We start from the raw sequence: 14,753 nt of genomic DNA, 5'->3' as shown, positions 1-14,753 counted from the left end.
TATCACGATGAGGTGCATGCTGCTGTCTGTTTATTTACCTCACCGCATTTCGCATTCGATGAAAAGGAGGGCTACGATTCTTTACTTGTACTTGTACGAGGTGCCCTTTACGAACCTTCAGCTCTCTCTCCTGCGGCAAAGAAAGTTTGGAAAGCCGAAATTAGATCAAGGTGGCCTCTCGAAGAGATTTCCCTTTACCGGCGATCCGAACGAGCCTCTTCGTAATTCGACTACCACGCCGATCACGATTCATACTACTACTTGACGGGCATACCGATTAAGAACACTAAAAGGATCTGCGATAGAAATGAAACGGGGTAAGAGCGATAAAAGAAGGTTCAAAGCGATCTACGATATTGCGCTTTCGAAAAGGCCACCTAGCTGATTCCGGTTCGGCCTCGAATTATCTCAACAATCGACACCTGTATACTACGTTACTTACGCTGTAACTTGTTCTTGAAGTTTTTCTCCCGACGGAGATATATCTTTTTTGCGATCTATTTTATCCGTAAAGGAAAGGCATAATCGATACCGTAGCAAGCTACGCTATACCGACTTGAATTGCTTTTAAGGGTTATAAAGGTTATGCGATACCGCGGGATTAGAGACCCGAGGTTATTTGAAAAAAGCTTTTCCTTAACGTAGTTTTTATCTTCGATGGAATAAGTAGTACTTTGTATATGATTCTTTTACTTAGCACGTTGCCGTACCCTTTAGAAGGTCCTCAGGCGGCAGGCAAAGCTTGCCACCCGCCCGATGTTAACAAATACAACAATAACAACAACAACAACATTCGATGAAATGAGATGGAATAGGCCGACGCTATGCGGTGTGGTGCTGCGCCACTACAGAATGATGAACGTCCTCTTTTTGACCGGTAGATCTGCAGCCAGGGACTTTCCGGGATCCACGTCTCCACGTTAGAAGATATATTTATATACGGAGTAAACACATATATATTTCATCCGTATAAATATATCTGCTTGGCAGGTACGGCTCAACGCATCCCATCCCAACTTAGCGCTCAGCATCGTCTCAACGTCTTCTTTTTTTCTCCCTCCTTCCCAGCTTGAGTCGTTGTTTATTTCCGTAGGATATGTCTCGCTGAATCGGCTACCCATGATATCCCTCTTCCTTTGTAGAATAACTGATCGCGTGGATGCACGGTTTTATGGATGGTATCACCACTTCGAGATGTTACAACACCGACACCGACACCGACACCGACACCCCGACACCCCGACCCCAACCCCGACCCCGGCCCCGACCCCGGCCCCGACCCCGATCCCCCACTAGCGTCTTCTCCCAAAACAGTACCAACACCAAGCTACTGTACTTCAACTTCAGATTCAAACGTTGAACTTTATTTCTCCTTCCGGAGTCATCACCTACACTACTGTATTCTATCTGCCTCTTTTTTCAATCTTCATCTCCACCTTCACTTTCAATTCCCATACTCGCCTTCATCCGCACCCGTTCCCATACCCTCTTCACCCTTTTACCCGTACCTTCGCCCATATCATACAACCAGCACAACCAGCACAGCCAGCAACCAGCACAAGACTACGAACCCGCCAAGTGCCAACCATAGTTACTCTTATTCTCCTTCCGCCTTTTCTCGTCCTCCCTCTTCTCTATCTCCCTCCCGATTCTTTCGTTCCTTTGCAAGATTGCATCTCCTTCATGTACATCGTTTGGTAAGTAAAGTTTCGCTTGTCTCGCGGGCCCCGACCCCCAATCCCAATGCCAATCCACATCCTGGTCCAGAAATAAAGGAGAAGGACGATAAGTACTGACAATCTCCCGCGACCGCAGCAGCAGCAGCAGCAGCAGTAGCAGCACATAGATAGCACAGCACGTTGTGTCCATTGACGACTTCCACCCATCCCCCCAACATGTCTGCCCTTCTCGAACAATACCGCGTGCTCCTCGAAGAATACTACGAAACCTACTCCCAACAACTGCTTGCGAAGATACCTGTCATTTCCACCCAGACCTACGTCCTCACCGGGCTCGCCATCTGCATACCTCCCATAATCGCCCTGATCATCTACGAGCGAGAACAAGCCAGACTCCTCGCTGAGCAACCAAAGGGCTGCAGGAAACTTGGTCTGAAGATCGATTCCAACCTGCTCAATGAGTTCGACAAGAAGTTCTCCGAGGGCCGCCCCCCATCCACCGAGGAGACGTCAGCAGAGTGGTGGCGGCTGAAGAGCCTGTGGATCTACCCCGTCAAGAGCTGCAGAGGTGTAGAGCTGAACAGAGGGACCGTGATTGCGACCGGCATGGAGTACGACCGCCAATTCACGTTTGCTCAGCTCAAGAGCCCCGTCCCCGTCAACGCTGCCACCCCCGAGAAGGAAAAGGCCGCGGCACACAAGTGGGAGTTCATTACGCAGAGACAGTTTCCTCTGTTGGCCCAGGTACGGACTGAGATGTGGGTTCCGGATCAGTCAGTGGACACGTACACGCCGCACGCCGAGGACGTCGAGTCAGGAGGTGTCATTATTATGAGTTTCCCATACCAAGAGGCTGGATGGAGAGGTGTGGTTGCGAAGTGGGGAGCCTCTTTCAAGGGTACGGTTCCTGAGAAGCAGTTCCGTATCCCCTTCGATCCATCTCCAGTGCAGATCGAGAAGGCAGGCTACTCGTTTGAGAAGATGACTATCTGGAAGGAAACCGTCACCGCGCTGAACCTGGAGATCGAGATCCCTGAGGAGCTGAGATATTACCTTGGTATTAGCAACAAGCTGGGCCTCTTCAGAGTCGACAGCTCCAAGCCGCGGGAGGTGTTCAGAAATGCTCCAACGAAAGAGGAGTTGGGATACCAGCCTGTGACTGGTTTCCAAGACGCCGTAAGTTCTCCCCGAATAGACGCCCCCTCGTGGTCAAGCAAGGCTGATAATCATAACAGTACCCCATTCACCTTATCAACCTGGCCAGCGTTCGCGACGTCGAGCGCCAGATGCCCAAAGTCAAGGGTGCCCCTCGTTTGTCCGCCGCCCGCTTCCGCGCCAATCTGATCATCACTGGTCCTGAAGCCTACCACGAAGACACCTGGAGACGAATCAAGATCGGTTTCTACGAGTACGACGTATCGTGCCGCACCGCCCGCTGCAAGATGCCCAATGTGGACCAGGTCACCGGCGAACGACACGCCAGCGAGCCCGACCAGACGCTGCGCAGCTTCCGCGCCGTAGACGCCGGGACCGGCCCAAACATCGGCTGTCTGGGCGTGCAAATGGTTCCGATTTCGAAGGAGAGCGCGCTTCGCGTCGGAGACGAGATCACAGTCCTGGAAGTTGGTGAGCACGAATACGTCAAGCAATGATGGGGTTCGCGACAAGTCCGAGGCCCTGCGTGTGAGAAAAGTGAACGAACAGGTTTTTGATTTTTTTTTTTTTGGTGAACGGAACGAAAAAGATACCCGGACCGGTTCTCCGAGATGAGCGAGATTTGGCATAACGTGGCGGGCACAGGGGAAGGGAGAGGGAGAGGAGTTTAAATCAATCAACGAGCGACGGAAGAAAATACTAGGCACTTGGCCTCTACCAACTTTTGTAATAGGGGATTTGGCGAAGATGAGCGAACTGTGGGCCTGGGACTGAGCCCCGCTGTTGTTGTTTATAGCTTCTTCTGTTTCCTTCTTTTCATCGTTTCTGCTTCTCCTGTCTGTATCTTCTTCTCCTTCCCGTTTCCGCTGTACGCTGTACGCTGTACGCTGTACGATGGATGTGTATTGGGTTCCTATAGCTATCACACGACATTACCTTGAGTCTCTTTTTCCTCTTCTTCTTCTTCCTCATACTCTCCTTCTTCATCCTCGTCTTTAATCAATTTGATGTGTATGTATGTATGTATGTGTATGTAATGTGTGTATGTATGTACATCATGGTGAGGGGGGGTGGGTTCTTTGTGAATACGCAAAAGAAATTTTTTTAAAAAAGGCCAAGAGTGGTTTTAGATATGTACTTTTTTGAGGGGGAGAGGGGGGGGGGTTGTATCATATTATAGTAGGTCTTGTTATATATATATATATATAATCGGATGAGCGACCGAGCAAGCGAGTGACTCTGCGCGACTTGATCTCCGGAGCTACAGCGGTGAAGTGAAGTGAAGTGAAGTGAAGTGAAGTGCTGTCTGTAACCCCTCGCTTGCTACTTACTGTACTGTACAGTACTAGGTACCTAGGTACCTACTCCACAGCCCACCATCTCCTAACCCGCTCGCGCAATCAGCTACGTAGTACCGTAGCTGAGCCTGAAGCACGGAACTGTATCCTGGTAGTACATACATACAGTCAGTAGGTAGGTAGGTAAGGTAGGTAGGTAGGTAGGTACTAGGTACAGTACCTAGAATCTCGAAGACGAAGCAGCCTTCACGGCGGATCGGGGAGTAGTACCGGTAGTAGTAGTAGTACTTTTACTTTTACTTTACTAGTAGTACTGTAGTACTGTAGTAGTAGTACTTTTGTGGTGGTTACGGTACGGTACGGTACGGTACTAGTAAGTACAGTCAGGGTTAGGGTTGGGGTTGGGGTTGTTGCGCGATGGGGTGGGTTGGGGATTGGTGGTGGGCTGGGGAGTAGGTAGCGGTAAGTAAGGTAAGTAGCTATAGTATAGTAGGTATAGTAGCTATAGTATAGTAGCTAGTATGGGTTGCAAGCAAGGGTTGCATGGGTTCACCGCTGTACAGGTACTAGTACCTACCCTCTGTAGAGTACGGTACGGTACCGGTAATTGAGTTGAATTGAGAGAGTTACCTACCTTACTGTACTTAAGTATAATTAACCCCACCCCATCTTATCCCCCCCCCCACCGCCCCTTTTTTTTTGGGTTATTGGTTTTTGTAGAAGATCTTGGGCTGTGTTTAGATGTTGGTGTGATTACTCTTTGCGAAGAACTTTTGATGGATGCGGATGCGGATGAGGGAAGAGATAGGTAGATAGATAGATGGATCTATGTGGTTACGTTTGCGGTCTTTTTTGTAGATGTGGTGATTTTAATAGGTAGATGTCTGAATTCAAAAGGGGTGGCTAGGTAGGTAGGTAGGTAGGTAGGTAGGTAAGAGGACCTAGCTACTTACTAATCGTCGGCTCGCTTAGGTGGGCCTCCTTTCAGCCTTTCAGTCTTAGTCGGTATAAGCGACTGCGGATCGGAAGCGAGTGCGGATTTTTCGAATGTGTTAGAAATTTTTGAATACTATAGCAATTAATTACTATTACAACTTAAAATTATTTATATAAATAATTAATCTGCGATTATATCTTCTTTCGAAACATTCGAAATCGTATCATTTGATAAAACATTTGACTATCGATTGTTATTTTCAAAGTCTGATTCGTTTTTTACTTTACGCAACGAATCGTTTGAATCTCTACTATTATAAAATTGAAACTATCGCTATCGATATTAATATTAGAAAAAAGAAAAACATCTTGCTTTAAAAAAGGGTCTTTAATAGTATCGGTTATAATTATTAAATCATCGTTATCGTAAGAAAGTTCGGGTTAAGAAAGAGTTGGTCGAGGAATACTTTTTTTACGAGGCCGCAAAATTTGACTTTTAAGAAGTTGTTGCATCTATCAAATCTCTTTCGAATCGAGAATTAAAATGAGCATTGTATTGTCGTCTTTAATAATTAAGCTTATAGAAAAGCGTTTTCGTATAATACTTTTACGCCCGCGCTTAACTATGCGATTCCTTTACGATATTTAATATCTTTTTCTTCTTTTTAAATCTTATCGACGCGTTATTATTTTATAGCAGATTCAAAATTTTCTTTACTTTACTGCTTAATAGCAAGCTTGTTATCGATTAATAATACGATTTTAAATGTTTCGGAAAAAGATATGCTCGTAAATTAATTATTTATATAAATATTCTTTAATTAATTATAATAGTAATTGTTATAATATATAAGAATTTCTAATACATTCGAAAAATCCGCACTCGCTTCCGATCCGCAGTCGCTTATACCGACTAAGACTGAAAGGCTGAAAGGAGGCCCACTTAAGCGAGCCGACGATTACGTACTAACCTACGTATGTGGTAGTATGATGTTATGATGTTGCGTTCTTCGTCTCTAGGTTGGGTAGGCGGTTGAGAGAAAGAATTTTGAAGTTGTACGCGGGAAGGAGATGGGATGAGAGGTGGAGAGGGGTGAGGGAAGGGGAGGGAGATAAGGCGAGGGGAGGTAAGATGGACGAATCGGTACGTAGTATTTTTTATCTCTTCACCTCGTTTCTTCTGTTTATCTTTTGTAGAGATGTAGAGGAGTGGAATTTCGATTCGGGTTTGGATTTTGAGTTGAATTCGGATTGAGTTTGTGTTTTGAGTTTGAGTATGAGTTGAGTTTGACTTTGACTTTGAGTTGATTGTGAGGGTTTTTTTTTTTTGCCCTGGTGAGAGTGAGAGTGAGAGTGAGTGAGTGACAGGGGGGAAGTGTGTGAAGAAAGGGGGGAGGGGAGGGGAGGGGTTACGGTTACTGTAATCTGTAGAGCAAATTTTTCATATTCAATCATTTATATTTCGGTACTTTTACTTTGAAGAAAAAGAAAAAAAAAAGAGGAAAAGGACGAGCGGGGAAATATGAAATATATATAAAAAGGTTCTTGATCGTTGAATCACATTAATTTTATATATACGATCCACTCATCTCCTCACTCGTCTATTACTGGGCAGCTACGATTCTTTACCTATGCGATACGAGGTGTAAGCAGCATCTACATCTACATCTTGCCGCCAGCAGCGAGCAAAAGAAAAGCGTTCAACGACGAACGGTATCCCTCTCACGAGCCTCCAGCCCTTTCTTGCGGCAGCGAGTCTGGAGAGCCGAAATCGAATCATCGACCAGCGGCGCCTTTCGAAGAGATTTTTTTTTTTTCTTTCACCGGCGCTTCCGAACCTCCCTCCCCTCCTTTCCTTTCTCGCGAAACACCCACCACGCCGACTACGATCTATCCGTGACGGGCATCCCGACTGGCAAGATGAGGAGGATTTGCGATGTCAAAGGAACGAGCGTAGCAAATGAAATACGAGAGGCTTGATTTCGAAGAAGCGAAAAACACGATGTTGCGCTCTCGATAAGAGCGCTTCGCAAATACACCCGCCGGCTTTACATACAGGCTACGAACGCGAGCCTTTGCAGCTTTACGATTGAAAAACCAAAAAAAAAACCAAAAAAAAAAACCAAAAAAAAACCGGATGTTCATACTTACACGGATCGAGGCCGCTCGTAAGGCCACACGTATTCGATAGTTACCGAGAGACAACTCGGTGCAGACTACTTCATATTGCCCTTCATATTGCTTCACAAGGAGTTCGCGAGACCGCGGGATCAGAGACCCAAGGCTATCCAAAAGAGAGCCCTTCCCCAACGCGGATTTCATTCTCCATTGGACAGTGCGTTGTACAACGATTCCTCTCCTGAGCACGGCGTCGCCGCACCTGGTAAGCGGTCCTAGGGCGGCTACCCGCCCGACGGTAGTAAGTACCGGTACAAGAACAACAACGACTCGTTTGTTTCTCTACTACTCGTTTGTTTCTCTACTTATCCTACCCCCATGTAAACGACCTAAACTAAGCTCGTACCATACATATCGTATGATAACTAACACAGCAGAGATTCAAACCCCAACATTCAGACTTGAAGACAGGCCTATTCACCTCGGGGCAAATACATATACATATAATTTAATTTAATTTAATTTTTTTTTTTTTTTTAAGAAAAAAATAAGGATACGGAAAAAGCAGAATCCTATCCCGTACCGTACCGTACCATTAATCCATATATCGATTCAAGACGAAGACGAAGACGAAGACGAAGACAAAGACGAAGAAGAAGAAGACGAAGAAGAAGAGCTCGTCTCATTCCGTGATGAGGAAAACTTTTATACATCTCGTATTTACATCTGCTGCTTGCTGCTGCAAACGCCCTAGCTAGCCGCGTTGCGCTTGCGTACAGAGGGAGAGGGGGAGAGAGAGAGAGAGAGAGAGAGAGAGGATGGAAGTAAGTTGGTTGGTTGAGTAGGGAGGATGCTGATTGATTGATTGTATTTGGACTGGCTGGATTCATGTGGAGGATCTTGGCTCCAGGCTGTCCTGGCGGGCGATGATTTGATTAATAAACCACATTAGTCACGAGGGAGGTTTTGATTCCGATTTTTAGCTTGATTTGCGAGGTAGAGATAGATGATAAAGTACAACTATATTTTTAGCAACGCTGATGTTGAGCTTGAGATTGCTTGGAAGTTGCAGGCTCTAGACATGGGTTTCGCTTGTTTGTTTATCGGTTATTCTATTTATCCCATAGGCGACTATCAAATACATAGACCCCACCTTGCTTCATTCATTTCTGCGAAGCAACCGACCCCCCCCCCCCCCCCCCCTCACCGATCTTACGTCCCCCATCAACCAGTCTGCTCGACGAAACTAGCTACAGCCTCAAATGGCCTCAAGAATAACACCGCACCCCCTTCCCCCTCCATCACACCCCCATATGTACTCGTCAGCACGCCGCCCTCCTTCATCCGCATCCCGGCCGGCATCTTCCACTCCACAACCACATCCTTAAAATTACACACCACCGCGACCTTCTCGTCCCCGTACCGCCTCAGATACGCAAACACATCCTCATGGCCCTCCCCTGCCCCCTCGCCCAGCAGCGCAAAGTCACCGTAGATGAATACGTCCCGGTGCGACTTTCGGAGCGCGAGCAGCGAGGCCCAGTACGAGAAGACGGAGCCCGGGACGTGCAGCTGCGACTCGGCGTTGATGTCGACGTAGCTCGGGTTCTCGAGCTGCCAGGGCGTGCTGGACGGCAGGGTGAAACCCGCGTGGGGAGCCGATGACCACTGCATGGGCGTGCGAGCGTTGTCGCGGGACTTGAGCGCGATTTGCTGCTTCAAGAGGCGGTGGAGCTCGGGGTCGTTTGGGTGGTCTCTCATCATTCTGCATTTATCGAGTCTCTATCAGTAAATCTGCTGTGTTGTGTGTTGGGGAGGGGCGGATGGATAGAGGAAAGGACGTACTCCCGCCATGGGTTCAACGTCTCGAGGTCGCGGTACTCGGATATGGGTCTGTCGAGCGGGAGGTTGGTCATGCCGAGTTCTTGGCCCTGGTAGATGAATAAGGTGCCGCTCTGGAGCGCGAGGAAGGTGGCGAACATCTTTGCGCAAACGACGCGGTTGGAGGGGTGATCGGAGCCCCAGCGGGAGACGCTGCGGCTTCTATAGGGAACACAGGTAGTCAGCAGTAGTCTGTTGTGTCAGGGGAAAGTCAAGAGAAGGAGAAAGCACTTGGAAGGCCACGAGATGTTGAAGGCGGAGACGAATATTGATAGAACTTGAGATAAGAAAAACCGGGCTTCCCCGTACCTACTGGTCGTGGTTTTCGAGGTAGAGGGCATTCCAGCCGTCGTTTTCAATCTAAAGAAATGGGTCGTCAGTCTTAGGATGGTTGTAAGGATTCAGGAGAAGGGTAGATGGAGGATGAGAAATTTGGGTACAGCAGATTTGGGCATTTTGTTACCTACCATGAAAGTTTGCCATCTATTGACGATGTATTTGAGCTCCGACATCTTCCAATCTCGAGGGGAAAACTTTCCACGGTCTCCTTGGTCCATGTTGACTCTGGGCAGCGTTAGACGGGTCATTCTTTAAGAAAAAATCTTAGTTATAACACTCACATCTCGAACTGGAAAATCATGTTCAGTTGGCCGCGGTCAAACCCAACTGCATCCAAAATATCTTTTGGGTCCTCCACGCCAGGCATTTCACCAACCGAAAAAGCATCGTACTCTTTCAAAATCGTACCCAGAGCGAGCAGAAATTCATGGAGGCGGGGGCCGCAAGCAAAATACTTAATTCCAGATTGCCAGGGGCTATCTGGATTTGTAATCGGTGCATCTGGAAGCTCGGGGACTTTGCTGATGAAGTTGATGACATCCATTCTGTGCCATCCTGTGAGCTTTAATGATACTCTCCTGGTGAGCACGAACTGACCTGAACCCATCAACTCCCTTGTCCAGCCAGAATCTCATGATATCATGAACTGCGTCTCTGACCTTAGGATTCTCCCAGTTCAGATCTGGCTGCTCGGGTGCAAAGAGATGCAGATAGTACTCGTCAGATGGTTCATCGTACTCCCACGCACTACCTGGGAAATCGATTAGTCGAGATTGGAGGAGTGAAGGCGTCTAGAACTTCCTACCTCCCCATGCCGCTGCCCAATTATTGGGTGGCTGTCTCTTCCCTTCAGGATCATATCTTGGTTTCTTCCACCTGGATGATCGGGAGGTCAGCAAACGTTGGCGTGAGTGTGTCGAGGATAGTCTCGAGAACAGAGTACTCGTGCGGTAACTGCAAACAGGAGGATGTCCTTACATGTAGAAGTCCCGATATGGACTATCTTTCGAAGATTTGGCCTCCTGAAACCATTTGTGCTAAACCAGCTGCGGTCAGCCTCATCCATATATCCCCGACAGACTTCAAAGAGCGGCCCACCTGATTACTCGTATGATTAACCACCAAATCCATCAAAAGTTTCATGCCCCTCTCATGACATCCCTTGATGAGTGCATCCACATCCTCCAGCGTCCCATACGGCGCGTGGATGTCTCTGTAATCAGAAATGTCGTATCCCATATCCACTTGCGGGGATTTATAAATCGGGCATACCCAGACAATGTCGATGCCGAGAGCTTTGATATAGTCCAGCTTGGATGTGATACCGGGGATATCGCCGAGGCCGTCGCCGTTGGAGTCTAGGAAAGAGGCGGGGTAGATCTGGTACACGGAGGACTCTTTCCACCAGGCTCGCTTGGGAGAGGAAATCGGGGGAGACATTGTTGTTTGGTGAGTAGGGAAGATTGGTGAGAAATGAGAAATTAAGAAATAAGAAGTAGGAATTGAGGAGCGAGAAGTGAGAAGTGCAGATGAGGTCTGGGTTCGTTGTGCAGTTTGCGGACGGTCGCAGGTCACTTAGTCATGGAAGAGAGTCCTGAGGTCACAATGCCCAGATGGGAATGGAGGTTGTTGCTAATTTGTAACTGGCTCGCTTAATTGAGGGGCACCGAGGTTGTTTGTTTTCTTGACCGCTACGATTCTCGCTGGATTTGTCGACACATTATTGTCCTGTTGCTGTTGCTGTTGTGTTGCTACATGACCGATTCTATCACAAGAGCATTTCGCAGTCACTCACTCACTCACTGTGGTCTTGCATACGAGACTCGGATATCGCTCTTTGCAACTCTGGCGAGAGGGCAAAGTTTCAAATTTCAGCATACTGTGATACCCTCTTGTAATTTTCTGGTCTCTGCATTCTGCTTTAGAAAGCAGCTCTGTGCAGGATGTCACACAGATGATATGTATTCTGTTTCAAGCCGGCTGGGTAGGTACAGTTCTAACGATGTTATAATGCATAAACACATAAACCCCTTTTTCGCACCAAAACCAAGGATCAACACCTCGAAAAAAAAATCACGTTTGCCATAATTTCTCAATCCCACCTTCGTGAACCTATTTAATTGGACCATCAAACTCAAATCTGCTGATGGAACAGAACTAGATGCATAAGACAGGAGCTGAAATCGGCCCCCCCCCTTTTTTTTCTTTTCTATCCTTTCCAAGATTTGCGGTGTCAACTCTAAATATTAAGCGAAAGCTAAGTTTTTATACTTTCTGCTTTAGTGTACTCTATTGAATGATGATATAGAACAAAACCGTCTTATAGTTATGAGCTATTCGGATTTGTTAAAAGGTTCACAATTTTTGCTCACCTTTTAAAGCTTATGATTGTACAGAGTTGAGGCTCTCGAATAGTCAAACTTTGGTGTGAAAAGAGCGTTTATGCATTATTTGTTCTAGGTCACTGTAACCCTAATGAGTTTGAATCCAACTTGCTCATCAAGCGTCACATCACTCCGGTTCACCAAAGCGCTGTCAGGCTCGTCTCTTAAACATGTTCCTGGCTTCATATCTTCAATTCGTCGTTTTCCATCAAGGAATGTACCCAGGCTACGCAGTAGCGACCGAATATAGACATGAAAAAAGAACGCCACCCCAGCTGCACAGCAGCAGACCAACTCCTATCCCATATACCCATCTCCGATATTCCAAAAGGAGTGTTTATTTGCATGATACCTTGCATGCACCCTTGGAGCTGACCTTCTTTGAGCTTCCTCCCTTCTCCTTGGTAACGCCAATGTACTCCTGGCAAGGAGTGCCACCGCCACACGATCCCTGGACGCTAGCAGTATCTCCGTACTATGTATCAATCAGTCACTACCCATATGGCTGTCGTACCAGCGCGAGTTCGGGATGCTTACGTTGGAGTTGATACCCACAATCTCCTTGACACCGGTAGCCTTGAGGCCAGTGATGACAACCTTTCGGGGTCCTCCGTTCTTGGTGCAGTTTCCGCATGAGCGGTAAACTTTTCCGGCCTTGCTGACGGTGAAGTTCTTGATGGTGACTGTACCTCGTCCATTGTGTTGGACTACCTTGTCATCGGCGTTCTGAGCACCACCTCCCGAGATGGTGACGCTTCCCGTGCCGAGAAGAGAGATGGCATCTAGATAAAGTCCACCGATCAGCACATATACACATGGAGAAGCAGGAGAGAAGAAGGGGAGACACACCCTCGCACACATCCCTGAACCACACATTGGTAATGGTGCAAGCAGCCTTGCAATGGATGCCCTCGCGCTGCTTGGCTCCGATGATAACGTTCGAGATCGATGCTCCATTCTCGAGAATGAACACCGCGTCACCACTGCCGTTCTCGCCATTGCCACACTTAATACCACGGTCGAACTCCTTCATGCCACCATCGAAATTTCCAGAGACGACCTGGGCTTTGGGTAGCTTGGTGTAGCCTTTCGCCGCTGGGATAGAGAGCTTAGCGTTAGCCACGCTACCGGTAGCGAGGAGGCCGAGGAAGAAGCTGAGGGTTGGCAATTGCATGTTGTTGTTTTGCTGTGTTGTGTGTCTGTGTTGCTTGTATTGAAGAAAAAGAATGTAGAATACAATGAAGTGAAATCAAAATGAATATAATGTTAAAAAGAATATAACCTTGGAAAGAATGTAATGTTGGAAAGAATGTAATGTTGGAAAGAATGTAATTCTGGGAAGAATCAAGTGAGAGTGAAGAGAATGTGTGGAGGGCATCACGCACACCTTTTGTATCTCGACTTCAGCACCCCTGGCGACGTTTCTCCTAGTATTATCACTCGAAGTTCTCCGCCCTGCTGCTCACCTGCATACGATGAATTATTGGCGTGTTGTATCCATAAGACTACAAGACCAGTCAAGCCCAGCAAGCAATCTGGAGAGTACTGCCGCCCAGCTTGAATTCTGCGCCGTCAGTATGAGCGAAGGAAATCGAGATCTTTCACTTTACCCAGAGATCTATACTGAAACCAGTAATGATGCGTCCCCAACCTAAGGCTTCAGTCTTATGTTTATTGGGGTGTACACTTCGCAGAATCACTTCCGGCCCCCCTTTCATTTCTTAATGAAAATGACGTCCAGTGAGTTTTACGCGTGAAATCCAGTCTCGTATCAGTGGTGGAGGCTTCCAGCAAAAGCCAAGAGTACATTCTGATCGGTTTCGGGGCCTATGCTTCCCGGGAAGAGTCGAAACAAGACATGCGGAGTTGAGGATATGTTTTCGTTTGATCTGTTGGACACTTGGACGTTGCCGAATAAACAAGCTCGCTTGGATGAGATTAAAGCATGGCGTCATCTCATAATTTGGACCGTGCTTGTGCGTATCAAAAGGTCAGAACTAAAGCAGCTCCAGACTCGAGAGAGCCGCTTCATGCTACCCAGTACTCTCCCCCCCATGAAGAAATGTCGAAAGTATAATTTTGCAAGAGATCTCTTACCAGGGCTTAAACCAATCAACTTGTAAGGATTCAGCTTTGAAAAGTATCTTTGAGCCAGTATTTAGTCTATACAGTGGAGTTGGCAGGGCTTTGAGCCATTAAGAAACCACCGCTCTATGATTTATGGGCCTAAACTGGGTCCGACATTTATTATGGGGGGGGGGAGAGTATTGGTTGTGCACCTAGCCCGGCTACAAAATCTTCTTAACGATAGACACAAGTAACGCTTTGTGGATATAAGGATTCCCCTTAATTAGCGGTATTACTATGTGCGTAGTAATCTCCGATTTTAGGGTTTTTTACAAGCCTGCCGTAGCCTCCACAGTTGTTTACCTTATTTTATCTATCCAATGCTTACTTGAAAGACTTGGGAAGACTTGGGAAGACTTGGGAGGACTTGGGAGGACTTGGAGGCTCTTGGAGGGACTTTGGTATTACCCGAAAACGAAAACGCGAGTATAGGCTTGATAGGTTCATGCGATCCTCGCCACTGATCCACTACTTAATAAATCGACTTTTGGGGAGAGTATGGATGTAATAGTTATTAAGCAGACAAAATGAAAAATTGCTTTATCTGCGTTGAAATCAAAAAGCCCAGTTCAGTAAAAGGTCTTCGTTTATCTCTTCGTCCACGAGCCTTCTTGATCTGATTTACAGTTCTTGTCTTCTGCTCTCGACCAACTTATTGTGGTACTACGTATATACGGTCAACGGCAACCGAGAAGCGCGCGCGAGTCGCGGCAGCCTACTTTATTTCTTCAATAAGGACTCCTACCCACTTGGATGCTTCACGGGTAAAGATCGGAGTCGAGCTCAGACGTGAAGTGGGCTCACAAAATTGAATTGATCGGCTGCTAAATCGGCTA

General features: G+C 47.1%; 3 protein-coding genes across 3 annotated transcripts; 1 reads left to right on the top strand and 2 right to left on the bottom strand.

The window, feature by feature from the left end:
- Positions 1-1,895: 1,895 nt before the first annotated feature.
- L3040_001817 (uncharacterized protein) lies at positions 1,896-3,331 on the top strand (the record flags this gene model as incomplete). Its single annotated transcript, XM_007294487.1, has 2 exons — positions 1,896-2,855; positions 2,915-3,331. 2 exons carry the CDS (start codon positions 1,896-1,898, stop codon positions 3,329-3,331), a joined length of 1,377 nt encoding a protein of 458 aa, XP_007294549.1.
- Positions 3,332-8,410: 5,079 nt separating this feature from the next.
- L3040_001816 (uncharacterized protein) lies at positions 8,411-10,846 on the bottom strand (the record flags this gene model as incomplete). The annotated part of the gene is made up of 9 exons (XM_007294486.1): positions 8,411-8,951; positions 9,032-9,229; positions 9,381-9,427; positions 9,535-9,631; positions 9,688-9,951; positions 10,004-10,157; positions 10,212-10,282; positions 10,385-10,443; positions 10,505-10,846. 9 exons carry the CDS (start codon positions 10,844-10,846, stop codon positions 8,411-8,413), a joined length of 1,773 nt encoding a protein of 590 aa, XP_007294548.1.
- Positions 10,847-12,127: 1,281 nt separating this feature from the next.
- L3040_001815 (uncharacterized protein) lies at positions 12,128-12,964 on the bottom strand (the record flags this gene model as incomplete). The annotated part of the gene is made up of 3 exons (XM_007294485.1): positions 12,128-12,265; positions 12,328-12,572; positions 12,640-12,964. The coding sequence occupies 3 exons, from the start codon at positions 12,962-12,964 to the stop codon at positions 12,128-12,130; spliced, it is 708 nt and encodes a 235-aa protein (XP_007294547.1).
- Positions 12,965-14,753: the final 1,789 nt, after the last annotated feature.

Source organism: Drepanopeziza brunnea, assembly GCF_022702325.1.
Source record: "Drepanopeziza brunnea f. sp. 'multigermtubi' strain 214-2 chromosome Unknown ctg2, whole genome shotgun sequence".
NCBI lineage: Eukaryota > Fungi > Ascomycota > Leotiomycetes > Helotiales > Drepanopezizaceae > Drepanopeziza > Drepanopeziza brunnea.
This window is presented reverse-complemented; position numbering and strand designations above follow the sequence as displayed.